The sequence below is a fragment of the Mesocricetus auratus genome, unplaced genomic scaffold (assembly GCF_017639785.1).
Source record: "Mesocricetus auratus isolate SY011 unplaced genomic scaffold, BCM_Maur_2.0 contig_11015_pilon_obj, whole genome shotgun sequence".
In the NCBI taxonomy this organism is placed as follows: domain Eukaryota; kingdom Metazoa; phylum Chordata; class Mammalia; order Rodentia; family Cricetidae; genus Mesocricetus; species Mesocricetus auratus.
In genome coordinates, this window is record NW_024431687.1 from 1 (window position 1) to 17,614 (window position 17,614).

Here is a 17,614-nt window from a genome sequence, read left to right on the forward strand (position 1 = left end):
CCACTCTACATCATTCTCTCCTCTGTCTCCATTCAGAAAGGGACAGGCCTCCCATGGGATTGAACGAAGCGTGGCACAGCAAGTTGGGGCAGGACCAAGCTCCTCCCCTGTATCAAGTGTAGGTAAGGCAATCCAGCATAGGACACAGGTTCCCCAAAGTCAGCTAAGCATCAGTGGAGAGTTTTGATTTCATTGCTTGGAGACTTACAAACAGATCAAGCTATACAATTGTCAAATGCATGCATAGTTCCTAGGTTTGTCACATGCAGGCTCCCTAAAGGTTAGTCCAGAGTCCATCAGCTCCCATGCGCTCAGGTCATTTGTCCTTGTGGGTTCCCTCATTATGACTTTGATCCCCTGGTTCATAGGATTCCTTCTACCTTTCTTCAGGAGGACTCCTGAAGTTCCTTCCAGTGCTTGGTGTGGAACTCTGCAACTGCTCTCTGATGACAATTGGGGTAGTCACTAATCTGATTACAGGGTACTCTCCATTATTGTTAAAATTCTTAGCTAGGTTGGTATTGGCATAAAAATAGGCAGGTAGACAAATGGAATTGACTCAAAAACCCTGATATTAACTCACACACATATGAACACTTGGTTTTTGACAAAGAAGCTAAAATTAATATAACAAAAAAGAAAGCATCTTCAACAAATGGTGCTGCCATAACTGGATGCTGACATGTAGAAGACTGCAGATAGATCCATGTCTATTGCCATGTGCAAAACTTAAGTCCTAATGGATCAAAGGCCTCAACATAAATCCAGTCAAACTGAACCTCTTAGAAGAGAAAGTGGCGGGGGGTACCCTTGAACTAATTGGTACAGGAGACTGCTTCCTGAAAGTAACACCAGTAGCACAGATATTGAGATCGATAATTAATAAATGGGACCATCCAAAATCAAGAAGCTTTTGTAAGGCAAAGCACACAGTATGGGAAAAATATTCATTAACCCCAGTCACAAAAAGACAAACGTGGTATGTACTCACTCATATATGGATTTTGGACATGGATCAGGGGAGTGCCAGCCTACACCCCCACTGCCAGATAGTCTGGGAAACAGGAAGGACCCTAAGAGAGATATGCATATATCCCAGAGAAGGTGGAATGAGGCAAGATCTCCTGAGCAGATTGGGAGCATGGGTAGGGGGGAGAGGGAGCCAGGAAAAAGAGAGGGGGAGAAGAGGAGCGGAGAGGAGGACATGGAGGAGCAGGAAGGTTGAGTTGGGGGAAGAATAGAGGAGAGCTGGAACAGAGATACCATAATAGAGGGAGTCATTTTTGGTTTGAGGAGAGATCTGACACTAGTGAGGTTTCCAGAGATCTACAAGGATGACACCAACTGCCAAATGAAACAATATTGAAGAGACTACCTTTAAATGCCCCTCCCTTGATAATGAGATTGATGACTACCTTATACGCCATCCTAGAATCTCCATTCAGTGACAGATGGAAGCAGAGGCAGACACCCATAGCTAAACATTGAACTGAACTCCTGGAACCCAGTGTCTGAGAGGGAGGAGTGATGAGCAAAGGGGTCAAAACTGAACTGGTGAAACCCAGAGAAACACCTGATCTGAACAAGGGAAGATCTTGGACCCCAGACTGATGGCTGAGAGTCAAGAATGGGGCTGATCCAGGCACCCTGAATGTGAGTGTCAGTGAGGAGGCCTAGGCAACATAGGGGGCTCTGGGTAGTAGATCAATATTTTTCTTTTGTTTTTTTCAAGACAGGGTTTCTCTGTATTGTTTTGGAGGCTGTCCTGGAACTCGCTCTGTATACTAGCCTGGCCTCGAACTCATAGAGATCAGCCTGCCTCTGCCTCCTCAGTGCTGGGATTAAAGGTGTAGATCAGTATTTATCCCTGGCACACAAATCCACAATAAGGGATGCTCTCTTAGCCTGGACACTTGGGGGAGGGCCTAGGCCCAGCCCTGAACCAAATGACAGACTCTGGAGATCCCTCATGGAGAGCCTTACTTTCCCTGGTGAATGGAATGGGGATTGGGTGGGGAGTTGGGGGGGAGCTGGTGGAGGGGCAAGGGAGGAGGGGAAGGAGAGGGAGCTGGGATTGACATGTGAAGCAAGCTTGTTTCTAATTTAAATATATATATACACACACACACACATATATATATATACATATATATGAAAATAATTCTTAGCTGGGGTCATCCTTGTGGGTTCCTGAGGGTTTCCCTAGAGCCTGGTTTCTACCTAACCTAGAAATGCTCATCACCATGAAACCTCTTTCCTCATTCTCCATGTCCATCCCACACCAAACCTGCCTCCTGAGACCATCACACACAACTTGTTCCCTCATATTCCCATCCCCAAATCCTCAGTCCCCTAGTTTACTCAGGAGATCTCTTCTATTTCTTCTTCACAGGGAAATCCATGAATCCCTCTTTGGTCCCTCTTTGTTATCTAGCCTCTCTAGGGGGTATGAGTTGTAGGTTGGCTGTCCTGTTCTTACTCCTAATATCCACTTATTAGTGAGTACACACCATGTTTGTCCTTCTGGGTCTGGGTTGCCTCACTCAGAGTGATTTTCTTCCTATTTCCATTCATTTGCCTGCAAATTTCATGAGGTCATTGTTTTTCACAACTAAGTAACACTCCATTGTGTAAATGTCCCACATTTTCCTATTCATTCTTCAGTTAAGGGTATCTGGATTGTTTCCAGGTTCTGGCTATTGTGAAGAATGTTACAAGTGTTTTTTGGTATGATTGAGAATCCTTTGAGTATATGCTCAAGACTGATGTATCTGGGTCTTGAGGTAGATTGAATTCCAGTTTTCTGTGATATTACCATATTGATTCCAATATCGCTGTAAAAGTTTGCACTCCTAACAGCAGTGGAGGAATGTTCCCCTTACTCCCCATCATCTCCAATGTAAGTTGTCATTAATATTTTTGATCTTAGCCATTCTGACCTGTGTAAAATGAAATCTCAGAGTACCCTTGAATGAATTGGTATAGGAGACCACTTCCTGAATGTAATACCACTGTACATACATTGAGATTGACAATTAATAAATGGGACCTCCTGAAATTGAGAAACTTCTGTAAGGCAAAGGACACAATCAACAAGACAAAAAGGCAGTCCACAGAATGGGAAAAGATATTCACTAACCTCACATCTGACAGAGGGCTGATTTCCAAAATATACAATGAACTCAAGAAGCTAGCCACCAAAACACCAAATGATCCAATTAAAAAGTGGGGTGCAGAACCAAATAGAGAATTCTCCATAGAGGTATCTAAAATGGCTGAAAGACACTTAAGAAGTGTCAACATCCTTAGCCATCAGGGAAATGCAAATCAAAACAACTCTGAGATACCATCTTTCACTGGCCAGAATGGGTAAAATCAGAAACACCAATGACAGTCTATGCTGGAGAGGATGTGGAGAAAGATGAACACTCCTTCATTGCTTGTGAGAGTTCAAACTTGTATGACCAATTTGGAAATCAGTATGGTGGTTTCTCAGGAAAATGGGTATCAGTCTAACTCAAGATCAAGCAATTTCTGTCTTGGGTATACACCCAAAGAATGCACATTAATACAAGGACACATGTTCATCTGTGTTCATAGCAGCATTGTTTGTAATAGCCAGAACCTGGAAGCAACCCAGATGCCCTTCAACTGAAGAATGGATGGAGAAAATGTGGTACATTTACACAATTTACTCAGCAGAAAAAAACAATGGAATCTTGAAATTCGCAGGCAAATGGATGGAACTGGAAGAAAACATCCTGAGTGAGGTATCCCAGTCACAGAACGACAAGCAGGGTATGTACTCACTCATATATGGATATTAGACACAGAGCAAAGGATTACCAGCCTACAATTCATCCCACCAGTGAAACTAGGAAACAAGGAGGACCCCAAGAGAAGAATGCATGGTCCCCCAAAGAAGGGGGAGGGAGAAAACCTGTGGGCCACCTCTGTCCCCTCTATCCAGAGTTATTTGTCTTCCTGTTCCAACAGCTGTAGGGACAAATACCCCTTCACTCTCTTCCATGTTTACTTCCCCTTCTCTCTTGTCCTCTATCTCCTGTCAGATTCATTTAGTATTATTATATAATTGAGTCCTTCTATAGACAATGTTCAAGATGTGAAAATCCATGCTATTTATTACAAACAAGTTCCAGTTGATCTTGGAAGGCTAAGAGAATTTAAAAAAGAAACATGTTCATTGTGACACACAATGTTCTCAACATTCATAGCTATCACTTCACCAATAGATCCATATTGGGTATTGCAAAATAACTGCATGCACTACAGTATTTAGCTTTCTATTGTCAGTTCCAAAAGTAATTCTAGACAATTGGCTGACCCTGGGGTTTGTTAGTATATTAAAGCACAGGCTGCCCTCTAGGCTCTCTCAGCATTGCAAGTACCTATTACAGAGGCCACGCTGGCATTCTGTCTCTTCTCAGGTTTTCTAACCCTGCTCTTATCCTAAACTCCAGCTCATGTGCTCACCTCTCCCTTGATTCTCATTCCTATATAACCCTGCCATTTTGGTTATACAGTTTCTGCTCTCTTGCGTTTCCTGGCCCTTTCTCTTACTTCTCTCTCTTGGTCCTTCTCTTTTACTCTCCACTTCTCTCTCTGCACTCATGGCCCACATCAGTCTACTGGCTATGTTTAGTCTACTGTATTCTCTCCTTGGTCTGGATTCTTCCTGGTGCTTCTGGCTTTGCCCTCCCTCATATCTACAATAAAAACATCCGTGTCACTATATTAATTTGTCTTCCTCCTGATTTAAAAAATCAGTTTATCTAATTTTTCTTCTTATTTGTTTTTGAAGTCTTACATCTTGCTTGCCTATTTTCCTTTTTCTTTCCCTTTTTAGCTCTCTAGTTCACGCTCTAATCTTTATTTTCCCCTTTCAGCACATATTTATTGGAAACTTCCTAGGTGGACATAATGGATTTCTGTCTACCAGCCCCACCTTCTTATTTCCAGTGGCCCCTGAACCACTATACAACATCCTCTTCATGATTATTTTACAATTTATCCTCCTTGTCCATCATTTTTTCCTCTATCCCCTTCTCTTTCTCCTCCATAAACCCAGAGTTTTGAAATTACTGTGCATATGTGCATGTGTTTAAGGCCGATCATTTAAGCATGGACAAACAACCATGGTCAAACTCCTTTGAAGAATACTGACACTAACTCTGCAACCATCTCTGACAAAAGTTTATTTGCTCTTCAAGTCCACATCTCTAAATCCCTCCTAATTTCTAAAACCTAATTTTTTGTACCAATTTCTACCATGTGGCAAAATGTACAATGGAACCAAAACAATGGAGGAAGGAGTTATTCTGCCCTATGCTTCAAGAGCTAGCATCCCTTGGTAGCAGGAACGCGAAGTGCCTGAGACAGTTGAACCATGGCAGTGTGACATGGTCTTGTGGTTGTTTGCAACCTGAGGGATTAAGAACTTTTTAAGACTCATATATATATATATATATTTTTTTCTATCAAAAGCCCATGTATTTCCCAGAAATGTGCCTCGATCTACTGCTGAGGTGTTCATATAAAAGAGACTGTTGGAAAAACCCAGGTAACACACACACAAACAGGGACACGAACATAGAGATTAATACACAGAGACACAAAGATTTGTCCTCATAATTTCTCACATGAATGAGCACAAACACATATGCATACATAGAACAGAGGTACACACATAATCACATGTACATAGACATGTCCAAAATACACAGTAACACAGCCTTATACACAGACACACACAGACATGCCGCTGGTACAGATATGAACATACACAATGATCTGTTGACACAGAGACAGACACATCTAGGCACATTGCGCACTCTCATTGACATAGACACTGACATGGAGAGATAGGCACTCACTTGTCCACATATAGCTTCCTAAAGACACATGCAAATGCAAACATACACATTGCATAATTCAGGGTTCTCTAGAGTCACAGCACTTATGGATTTGAATCTGGCTTTATCTAATATATTATTCTATATACATACTATATATGTGTATGAATTTATTATTACAGGCTGCAGTCCAACCAACAATTGCTACCCATGAGTGGAAAGATCAAGAATCTAGTAGTTTCTCAGTTCCCCAAGGCCGAGTGTCTCAGCTCGTCTTCTGTTTATGCTGGGATCCCAAAGAAGTGAGCTCCAATGCCAGGGAAGGAGTGGATGTCCTGACAAGGCAAGGGCAAGCAGTCGAACAATCCTTCCTTCTTCCATTGTCCTTATATACGTGTCCACCAAAAAGTGTGGCCCAGATTAAATTCATGCATTCCTGCCTCAAGTTCTGGATGAAAGGCATGTGTCATCCTGCCTCACGATCCAGATCAAAAGCCCATGTCTTCCAGACTCAAGATCTGGATCACAAGCATACCCTGTATTTCTGGATTGTAGTTCATTCCAGATATTTTCTAGACAACAACCAAGAATAGGTATCACACACTAACAGACTGACACACATATCCACAAAGCAGGTAATGAGCTTTCTCTGTGGGGACAAAGAGAAGGGAGACGTGAAGATTGGGGATGCATGAGGGGCTTCAGCATATGACCTGACCACCGTTCTCTCTTGGAGTGTGGAGAGACAGGAAAGGCAGCTGATCTAACAAAAGCTGAATTGTATTTGGAGACATTGTTGGGGCCAAACTGCTGGGTGGCTGGGGATCAACAGTGATGTTCTTAATCCAAGAGAGTCTAATATAGAGAGGAAGACAGAGCACAGAAGCCAAGGTCCTGGGGGGATTGGGCACAGCTCAGTTCTCAGGGGCTGTGGCTGTAGAACACAGGTATGTGTCCAGCATTGCTGCGTGAAGAAGGAATGGTGTTTGTGCTTGCATCTGGGAGTTCTGAGATAGATGGGGAGGTATGAATGCTTCCATTCTGTTGGGAATGGGGCCTGTCCATGGCAGGATGGGAACACAGAAAGAGTGGTTCTCTTTCTGTCTCTGAATTCTCTGGCAGAACTTGACTTTGATAACACCCTCCTCCCCTGACAGGCTTCCTAGGAATGATTGAAGACAGCCATATGTCTCCTTCAGAGATTATCACCTCTCTCAGAGCTATTACCTCTTCCCAGACTTTGGGAGAGGTTTGGAGTCAGGCACCTGACTTAAGTCCCCAGGAGTCCCCATCTCTGCCTATCCTCACTTCTATGCCACAAACAGGTCCAAAGAAAACAGTGCAATCAGCACACATCACAGGTGGAGCCTTTGTGCAGGTCAGATGAGGGTGGGAGTGTCTGGCGGCTGGTATAGGATAAATGTGCTTTTCAGAGTTCAGGTAGACAGAGGCACCATGGCAGCGATGCAGCTGTTCCTGCTGACCACAGGCCTGACCCTGCTCTCTGTGGTGCAGGCTGGCTACATCAATAGAGGTGATTGTGCCACAACAGATAAGGTGAGGTCTCTGGGAGGTCTGAAGTTGGTAACCAGATTTTCAGAATCATGATGCTAGTCTGGGTTTATTGATAGATTCTGGTGGGTAGCTTATATTATGAGCTAGGATTTGCCTTCCAACATGGAGTTTTCATATTTTCTGCCACATGGGTGGTACTGACAGAAACATGGTCCATTCTGCCCCTCAGAGAGCCAATACCTCCTTCTGTCAGTCAGTACCACTTCGGCTATAGCCTGAAGCCCCTTTTCCTGGTTCTCTCTCTCCCTCCTGTCCTCCTCTGTGGTGACTTCCCCCATCTAGCTTTTAGGAAACTGGTACATAATTCGCTGGGCAGGAAACCTTCCATTCCCAGAAGAAAAGCTGAGAAGCCCCTTGCCGCCCTTCACATTGTCCAAAAACAGAATTGGCTACTTGCAGCTCAGGATGAATATCTCGTGAGTGCCATCAAAATGTCTGTCAGCTCTTGTCTTCATTTGCTTTTAACCCTCACTCCACACATGCTCTCAACATCAGCTGAGTAGAGGCTGTAAACATGGAATCCTCTTGTCTTGTCTGGGCAATCTGTCAGGTTACTTCTGTAACTGCAGGAAAGGTGTTCTCAGGAACAGAGTTTAGCACAGGAGACTCAGTGTCCCAACTGATGCATTTTGTACTGCTGCACACTGGGGAAGACAGGAACTTCCAAACACAGTGCTGCTGGTTCTCTGAGAAAGCAGTGTGGTCACCACTCATTTCTGTGGAGGGAGGTCATCTGGATGTTCAGGGTTTCAGTGAGTTCTGAGGTCAATGAAGAGACTGAGTGATCATGGACATATTCGTGATTGTGTCATCTGGGAGAGGCCCTAAGAGAAACATTTGGAGACCAAAGGCATAGCCTGGTCTCCTAATGAAAACTGATCTAGGGTAGGTTGCTTGTAACATTGTCCTGAACTCCAAGTATGGACTGGCCATCGGCTCTGCCACTATCTGTATCTGTGTTTTCCATAGTCATGTGATGTGGAACACACAGAATGGATCAGAGAAGTGGAAGCCTGGGGCTGTTGCTGCATGCGATGAGGGGAAAGGATGAGCTCTCCTCACTGTTGGGCACTGAACATGGGAGCAGAAAACCAACAGGCAGGTGTGAAGGAGAGAACCATGCTTCTTCCCTGTTTCCAGGAGTCCCATTGGATGTGTTGAGTTCAAGATGGCCATGAATGAAGTCAAAGACATGCCTTGCTTATTCACCGTCTGTAAGTGCTTGTATTTACACCGTTCCATTTCACAGACTCTTTGTGGAAAATGTTGATAGCCACAAGTTTATTGTCTGTCTGTAGGGATGTGGCACTATGTTCAGATCGTGTTCGTTGGAGGGGAGAACTTTGGTTTTGCCTTTTTAAATGGAAAAATCAACAACTTTCATCAGAGGATGGCAATGTTCATGGGTATGTACTGCCCTGCCTGAGTATGTGGGTGTTGCGGTGGCTTCCAAGATCACTGGGTACAGAGTTGCTTTCCACTTCCTTCTCCACTAGGTCTAGACCTGGCCCAGGGGTCATTGCTGTGATTTGTGGCACTTTGACATTGGGATTTGTCATCTCTCTCCACCTTCAGAGGAGAATTTGTGATATCCCAGATCCACATCCAAGTCCCATTCACCCATTCCTCATATCCTTTCCTCTCAGTCAGCCCTTGGTGCAGTCCTACTGTGAGCATGGATGCAGATGTTACTTTGTCACTAGGCACATTTCTTGTCACCTGTAGCCCTGTGATCTCATTAGGGCAGTAGGACTGGTGTCCCAGCATCCAGGGGCATGTGGCCAGAGCCCTGCTCAAGACCCTGTTGTTCATAAGATGCTCCTCTTTGATTGGATATTCTGAGGTCCTAAGGCCCATAGCTCACCACCAATTTAAAATGAAAGGAAGGGACAGATAAGAGAGACTCAGTTTATAGCTTTGTTCACTTCTGGGGGAACAAAACTTGTGACTTCTCTGTCTTTCATTCAGAAAGTTTACAGCTTATAGAAAGGACTAGAAAGGATGGGGTGTTGACTTTAGGTCTAGAAGTAGGTTTTGTGAAAGTTCCAGCATCATCAAGCAATGGTGGCCACAACTGAGCATCCCGGTTACCCAAACATATCCCTTAACCCCAGACAACAGAGCCAAAACAGGAGTTTCACATTCATTTATACACTCTCTCTCAAGACAAAAATGTGGAGAGACCTACCATTATCCTCTGAAGAGTTCAAGAGCATGTCCTGGTACACACACACACACACACACACACATACACACACACACACACACACACACACACACACACACCCCTCCCAAGAGGAGCTAGAAATGAAACATGTATAGATTTATCTGAGGGATGTATCAGTCACTTCCTGGTGAAGGCAGCTCTCCTGGTCCAATGTCCCAGGCTGTATCTGTTCTCACAGAGAAGACACTGTAGACACTGCAGTACCCACGAGTGTACATTGTTCCAAAGTATCCAGTGCCAGCTTGACTTGTTAACTGTACCTACCACCACCAACAAATCTTAGATCTTGTATTCTTCCCGATCTCTGAAAATTTCACCACATTTCAAACACTGCCAGCATCTGCTGACACTCTGTTCTAAGGAGCCTTCCCCTCACGTGCTCCCACTTGGTTGGCCTCCTGTTCTTCTCCAGCATCCCTGTGCATGCTCCTTTGTTTCTGCTGCCCCCAACACCCCAAGATTTATGCCCACGAGATCCTAACAGAGTTCTGTGAGGTATCTCAGCCTAGACATGGAGGCCACAACAGAAAGAAGCCCTGATGGCCCTGTCCCCACTTACACATTGCAACCAAGGACTCCAGGGTGGTGCTGCTGTCCAGACCCTGCTGGTGCTGTGAGCGTCTCACCTAACTTGCCATATAAAATATCACCCTGGGCAAAGGAGGAGCCAAGTGCACAGCTGGCTCTCCTTCAATATGTATTTTGGATGAAGATGATGGACTCCTGAGGGCCTTATTGTGTGGTGGAGTCCTACTAATAGAACCTGGGAACAGAAAATGTAAGACGGGTAGTCCATCACTGATGGATTCCTTCCCTTTCACTCCATGCTACCCAAGGTGTAAAATGAACATTTGCCTCTAGGAGGATGGAGGGAAGTGGGTCTGGGTGTTCTTGAGTTCAGGATGTCCCTGTGCGAGTAGTTCTGTATCTGTCCTCTGCCCTCCATGGCTGGGTGAATGGAGGCTTTCAAAAGAAGATATTGAAGAGGTACCCACTGCGTGCTCCAGTATCTCAGCAGAACTATGTGCTCAGGTGGTACTTGCCTCAAATAAGGTGTGAACTTCTTGATTTCCTCCTGATTGCTCCCATGTGGTTGGCATCCTTTTCAGAGAGTTTGGTGTGAAAACACCCTGTCTGTTGCTTGAATCTGTCTGTGTCACAGAAGATCTCCCAAAGGACTTGTGTGTAATTTGTCTATAGTGAGTGTCCTTCCCAACACTTCTCATCATCCTCACCTGGCCTGCAGGTCGCCGTAATCATACTGCACACCCAACAATGCTGATGGATTTTGAAGCCCTTGTGAGCCAAATGTCACTGAACAAAACAAGCATCATCAACCCCCCTTTCGATGGTAATGATAAAGCTTTTGCTGATTCTCCTTCCCTTCTATTTATGATTTCCTTGTGTGACAGTGTCCGTGTCAACATGTTCCAGTTCATATCTTTTTGTGTTTACAAATAGATTCCTGTGAACTGGGAAAAGAATCCTAGTGCACAGAGGAACCCTGCAGAGACTACACGGGCACCTGGTGCTGGAACCTTCTTCTCTATGCAGCAGCAGGCAGAACTCCAAGTGCCAAGAGACATAGTGCTTCTCCCACACACCCATACCTCTTTAGGCATCTGCTTTCAATAAATGTGATAAATAGCTCCTGGTTCTATGTGTCAAGAATGATTCTTTCGGCACTCCAGCACACTGGTAATCAGGTATAGTCTGATGTATAGAACTGACTTGTCTGTCAGGAAGAAAGGACTTCATATTTACACATCTTCATACAAGTGGCATGGCATGGCAACCAGGATCACTGAGCTCAGCAGTGGACACTTGCATGAGGGTAAGGGCAGGAGCCTGGATGTTAATCAGTTAGAGTAGAAGAGGCTGAGTAGCTTTGCAGGGATGCACGTGTATGTGGCTAATATGGGTCACTGCAAGCACCCACGTTCTCAGTACTGTCCTGAGTACTGAAGGGACTCTACCTAGCTGGGACATGGCAAACAGGGCTCTGGCAGGCTTTACCCGCCTCCCCAGTACTCTCTGTTGTGCGAAAAAGTGTTATAGTACATTCTTAAACCTATCTGCCAATTTCTATCCCTCATTTGTCCACTTCCTCTTCCTGAGGCTGACTGCCAAGGTCCTTTTATCAATGCATTGATGTCTAGCAATCAAAAGCATGCTTTGGCTCATTAAATGAACATGCCAAATTAAAATTAAATACTGCACCCTAACATGGGGTTTCTCCCTTTATTTTATAAACTGCCATTCAGCTATGGGCCATGTCTAGCTCTCTCTATCTAGGGGCAGTCCTTTTACCCCCTGCCTCAACCACCCCAGGGACGAATCCCTCCCTCTTCCTTTTCTTCCTTGATTTCTCCACTTCTCCCTTGTCCTCTGTCTCCTGTCTTTGTCTCTTTTTCCCTGATCTTTCCCCCTTTGAGGAAAATAAGTCTCCTTTGTGCCAAGAACTTGGTCTTGGGTGTCCAGTCCCTACAGTCTCAGTGACAGACCGGTGTAGAATTCTACCAAAGTCCAACCAGGTGATCCTGTGAATGCTGTGCTTGCTTATAGGCATATGGGTGACCCCAAACCAGTTGTATCTCTGAAATGTCTCACCATAGCTTGGTAGAAAGTTCTCCACAGGTGCATTGATAGTTTCTCCTTCAGTTAACCTGTAATACTCTATATATTCTAAAGCACCTGTTGATAGGAAGAGACCATGGATAGCCTTTGTGTAGCCTGGGGAGTGAATGGAAACTCAGGTGAGGTGGTCATGATTCCACTACCTTTTTTGTAAGGATCCGTGGATATATTTGATCTTGATGGTTTCTTGAGAATCACAGTTGCCACTCACAATTGGTGGTAGGTGTTAGACTTGGGGAATAGTGCACCACCACAGGCCCATCCAGGAGCTCTGCACTCTCCTCTACTATGTAGGAAGCAGGTGCTTAGCCCATTCCTTGGATTCTTGTCATAACCGAACTACCAAGGGACTGTGAGCCTCCCAGAGGCTCATCCAATTGGGACCTGTGCTACATAGAGTCAAATGCCCCTTGCATCATACGTCTGGGGTGAGAATAATTGGGTTTGGTCTTGGGCATTGGGAGCATGGATGTGGACTTTGATTGGTACCCTGGATACCCCTGCATAATGGCGCACAATGTGAAGATAGGCTGGCTTTGCTCCATTGAGAACATAGACCATGGGATGGTGACATTGACAGGGTACACCCTGTTCAAAACAGCCCTTGACAGAGGGAAGCAGGCTTTGTCCTCAGAAGGGTTTCATCCAGCCTGGGTGCAGACACAGGATTCATGTGTGTCGAAGAGAGTTTCCCTTGGGAGCCAGCAGACAGGTTAAGAGGCTGAGATCTCTGCTGTGCAAATTCACTACAGGTCTTACTTGGATAGGCATGTGTTATAAAGAAGAGTGCACTTTTGTAGCCACAGAGACCTCAGGGAAACATGATACAACAGGTTAGAAGGCTGGGCCACAGGGTGGCTTGTCTGTGGGACAGGGTGGAGGTGAGCTGGATCCAAGGGACACTGCGTATGTAGTTGGTTTATTAGGCTCCATGTGTATTGACTAAATAATGGGGCTCCATGTCACAGTGTCTCTTATTCTGGCGCAATCAGAGCTGTGTGTCTGTCCCCAGAGTGTGAGAGCAAACAGTGGCTGTGGTTGGGGTTGGACTCAGAACTTCTCAGGTACAAAGCGGGTGATTGGTCTCCTCCAACTGTCCCCTCAAAGCTGTGTCAAACAGTCATGTTTACACAATTCTATTTCATTGACTCCACCATTCATTCATACCTCAAGAACAGAACTTTTCTTGAAGCAGAAACTTTTGGCTAATGCTGTATGATTCATATGTAAATAACTGGATCAAAAGTATTTTTTGGAAAGTGTTGAAAGCAATAAAAAAGAATGCACCTTGACCAATGTGAGACACCAGAGTCTCCTCCTTTGGGAGACTGTAACAACATATAGTGTAATAGTCTGTTCAGAGGGTCTATTCAGTTCTATTTGCCTGTTTCTAGGTGCTACCAACCATAGCTGAGAACCCAGGTAGGCAACCTTACTGGGAAGGTGCTAAAACACTTTGAAGTCCAAGGGGGAAGTCTGTAGTACATGCAGGGCAGTGCTAGAGACCACTTCGGGTGTAGAGAGATGCCTTTTCTTTGCCAGCTGCTTGGTTTTTCCCTACCAGTCGCCTGGGCTCTGCTGTGTTGTAGTCTCCAAATAACACACAAGATGCTGTATTAATTATGAAGCTGTTGGCCTTGCTTGTTTCTTTTCTTTTCTTTCTTTTTTTTTTTTTGGTTTTACGAGACAGAGTTTCTCTGTATTGTTTTGGGGTCTGTCAGTCCAGCCCGGCCTCGAACTCACAGAGACCCACCTGCCTCTGCCTCCCGAGTGCTGGGATTAAAGGCGTGCATCACCACCACCCAGCAGCCTTGCTTGTTTCTTACTGGCTCTCTCTGGCTTAAGTATTTACCCCAAAACTGCCAATCTAAGTATTTTTCTTACCAGAGAAAAGTTTCAGGGCTGCTTACCCCTATGGCAGTTACATCTTGACTTCCTGAGTTTCTCCTACCCAGAGTCCTCCTGGACTCCTAGTCCCACCTATCTTGCTTCCCTATTGGCCAACAATGCTTTATTGAGACGTACACAGGACTTCCCCATCAACTGGGATAGCAGTTTGAATGGCCATAGAGATGACAGAGCTATGGAAAATCCGAGGGGTTGAAAATACCACCCACAGGGGTTTAACAAAGAGAGAGCACCTACCTAACAAGGGGAGATACCAGATATCGAGAGAGGGAGCGGAAGAAGCTGAAAATTGAAGGGGAAGCTGGATACACCCATAAGGTAGAAGTTCCAGTCTTTTGAATATTCTCTATCTCTGGTTGCCTTTTCATCAGTTGCATTTTTGACTTGTTTGTACTTTTTGTTTAAGACAATGAGTTATGTCTACACTACAGCAACCTTCCCATGTCTCCATTTTACTCACAGTAAAAGCAAAAATGCAACAGTGGCCCACTGTTAGCCTCTAACCTGGTCTCTGGCCAACTTCCTCTCCTTCCCTGCCATTTGCTCCATCTTACCCGCCCTTCAGTCTGTTCCAGGCCCCACTGAATGTCCCTTCCTCCCAGAGGCCTCATCCACTTCCTCATTCATGGCTCATCCCACTCTCTACCTTCAGTTATGTATTTCAGTGTCCTTTTGTGAAGCTGACACAGTCAATTCCATTTAACCTATAAAGCCCTTGTCTCTATAGTTGGTGTCAGTCTCATTCTATTTGGGTCTTCCTTCTGGCATGTACCACACTTGTAATAATATATAATTAAGTAATCAGGAGACAGAAATACACAGTGGATGGAGCATGGATGGTGAATACAATGAACACTTAACAACATAAGTGTAAGGAGAGCTAGAGACACTAACTGAGGGTTGCAGATCAGTGGAGGAAACCATCTTGTGCTTGGATCCCCTTCAAGTGGCTGGTTGCACCATGATGGGGAGGGTATTACAGCTAGGGACCTTGACTGAGACACTTGACACTCAGATTATGTTTTAGAATCATTGGATCCTGCCACAGACACAATCACATCATCTACCTATAGGGCCTTATTTCTTCCTGTACATCTATATATTTTTTATTCCCTTTTTAACCCTAAATGTGTAGTTGGAACATTCTGAGTTGTGTTACATGTACACAGAGAGAGTAGACTTGTCCCACAGGCTCCAGAGGATGCTGTATAGCACAATAGGAATGACACAGGCTACAGATATTTTATAGAAGTTCTTCATCAAAATAAGGGAGAGACTCTTCAACAGATTCTTCCCCAGAATCTTGCCAAATAATTTTTCATCTCAGATTGATTGACATTGACTCAGAATTTTTCTACTTCAATTGTAAAATTGGTTGTTTTCTAAAATAAATTTTATTTAAATTAGAAACAATCTTATTTTACATATCAATCCAAGTTCCATCTCCCTCCCATCCTCCCATTCCCCTCACCAACCCCATATCCCATCCCCAATCAACTCTCCAGGGAGGGTGAGACCTTCCATGAGGGAATCATCAAAATCTGTGAAGTCATTTGGGACAGGGCCTTGACCCTCCCCTGCGTATCTAGGCTAAGAGAGCATCCCTCCATGGGAAATGGGCTCCTGAAGTCCATTCATGTACTAGGAACACATCCTGGTTCCAATGCCAGAGGCCACACAGACTTCCCAATGCTCCTAGCTGATACCCATGTTCAGGGGGCCTGTTTATTTTAAAGACAGAATCTAATATAGCTGAGGCTAGCCTAGAACTCAGTATTCATCTGAGACAGGCACTGAATTCCGGATCCTCCTGCCTTTGCCTTTCAAGTGTTGGGATTATGTACTACCATACTAGGCTCCTTTTTATAAAATAAAGAGCTGCCCTCATTAGCTGTAATAATTCTCAGCACATCTAGGCTCCATCAGAGTGTTGCTGGAAACAAAATAGAGGAATCCAGGCACCAGAATTTTAAGCTGTGGTCTCTGTGCCACGTACTGTCTCCACCAACTGCAAGAGGATCAAGAGGTACTGACTAACCTATGCTTCAAACTGAGTTTGTTATATAGCATTCAGAGACACACAGCTTCTCAAATAATAAATGAGGGATTGGAGAGACAACTCATTCGTTTAAAGCACATCCAACTATTGGAGAAGGCCTGGGCTCCATTCTTAGTACATAGAGGGTAACTCAGAACTGACTATAACACCAGTTCCAGGGTGATCTGATGCCTTTTTCTGACTTACTCCTCTACCCTACAATCATGCAAGGCTAATATATATATGTAGGAAAGATCTTATATGTAGAGTATAGTTTTCCCCGCCAGTTGCCTGGGCCCTGCCGTGTTGTCTGAACTCCCAAATAACACACAGGAAACTATATTAATTATAAAGCTGTTGGCCATTTGCTTGGTTTCTTACTGACTAGCTCTGGCTTAAGTATTTAACCCATAATTGTTAATCTAAGTATTTCTCTTACCAGAGAAAAGGGTCCGGACCTCTTACTCCTCTGGCGGCCTACATGGTGTCTGATTCTGCCTCTCTTTTCCAGAATCCTCCTTGACTCCTAGTCCCACCTATCTTGCTTCCCTACTAGTCAACAGTGCTTTATTGAAACCAATCAGACACATATTTACAGAAAGACATCTCCCAACACTTATGCACATAAAATATTTGACTCTAAAAAGACTAAAATACTTGTGCTTAGAGAAACAATCGCTAGTAACATAACGCAGGTGATCTTCTAGGTATTATTGATATTAAAATCAGACTACTACCCTCGGTTTTAAGATGCTTCTTATTCTAGCTAATTTGATGTCAACTTAACACAAGCTGGGGTCATTTGCAAAGAGGGAACCTCAACTGATAAAATCCCCCAACAAGACTGTCCTGTATACAAGCCTGCAATGATGTATTTTCTTAATTAGTGGCTTATATATGTTCACTGTTTGTAATGCCACCTCTGGGACGATGTTCCTTGCTGCTATAAGATTCAGGCTGAGCTAACCATAAGGAGCAAGCCAATAAGAAGTACTTCTATGTGGCCTTAGCATCAGTTTCTACTCCAAGGTTCCTGCCTTGAGTTTCTGCCCTGACTTCTCTGGCATGAACTGAAATAAAGCATTTAATCCTCAAGTTGCTTTTGTACACAGTGTTTTACCAGGTCAGTAGAATCCTAAATAAGGTACAAATCAGAACCACATTGTTTACGTTCTTTTTTAAAATTTATTTTTATTTAAATTAGATACAAGCCTGCTTCAAATGTCGATCCCAGCTCCATCTACCTCCCCTCCTTGTCACCCCAAAGCCCCAACCTCCCACCCCTTTACGCCTCTGCTCCCCAGGGAGGGTGAGGCCCTCCACGGGGGATCCCCAAAGTCTGTTTAGGTATGTTCC

The 17,614-nt window shown here is 44.4% G+C and overlaps 1 protein-coding gene across 1 annotated transcript; it reads left to right on the forward strand.

The window, feature by feature from the left end:
- The first annotated feature begins 7,328 nt into the window (after positions 1–7,328).
- Positions 7,329–11,329, forward strand: LOC121138248 (von Ebner gland protein 1-like). Its single transcript, XM_040741006.1, has 6 exons — positions 7,329–7,430; positions 7,731–7,864; positions 8,589–8,662; positions 8,747–8,854; positions 10,922–11,026; positions 11,137–11,329. The coding sequence occupies exons 1-6, from the start codon at positions 7,329–7,331 to the stop codon at positions 11,163–11,165; spliced, it is 552 nt and encodes a 183-aa protein (XP_040596940.1). The 3' UTR covers positions 11,166–11,329.
- The last annotated feature ends 6,285 nt before the right edge of the window (positions 11,330–17,614 follow it).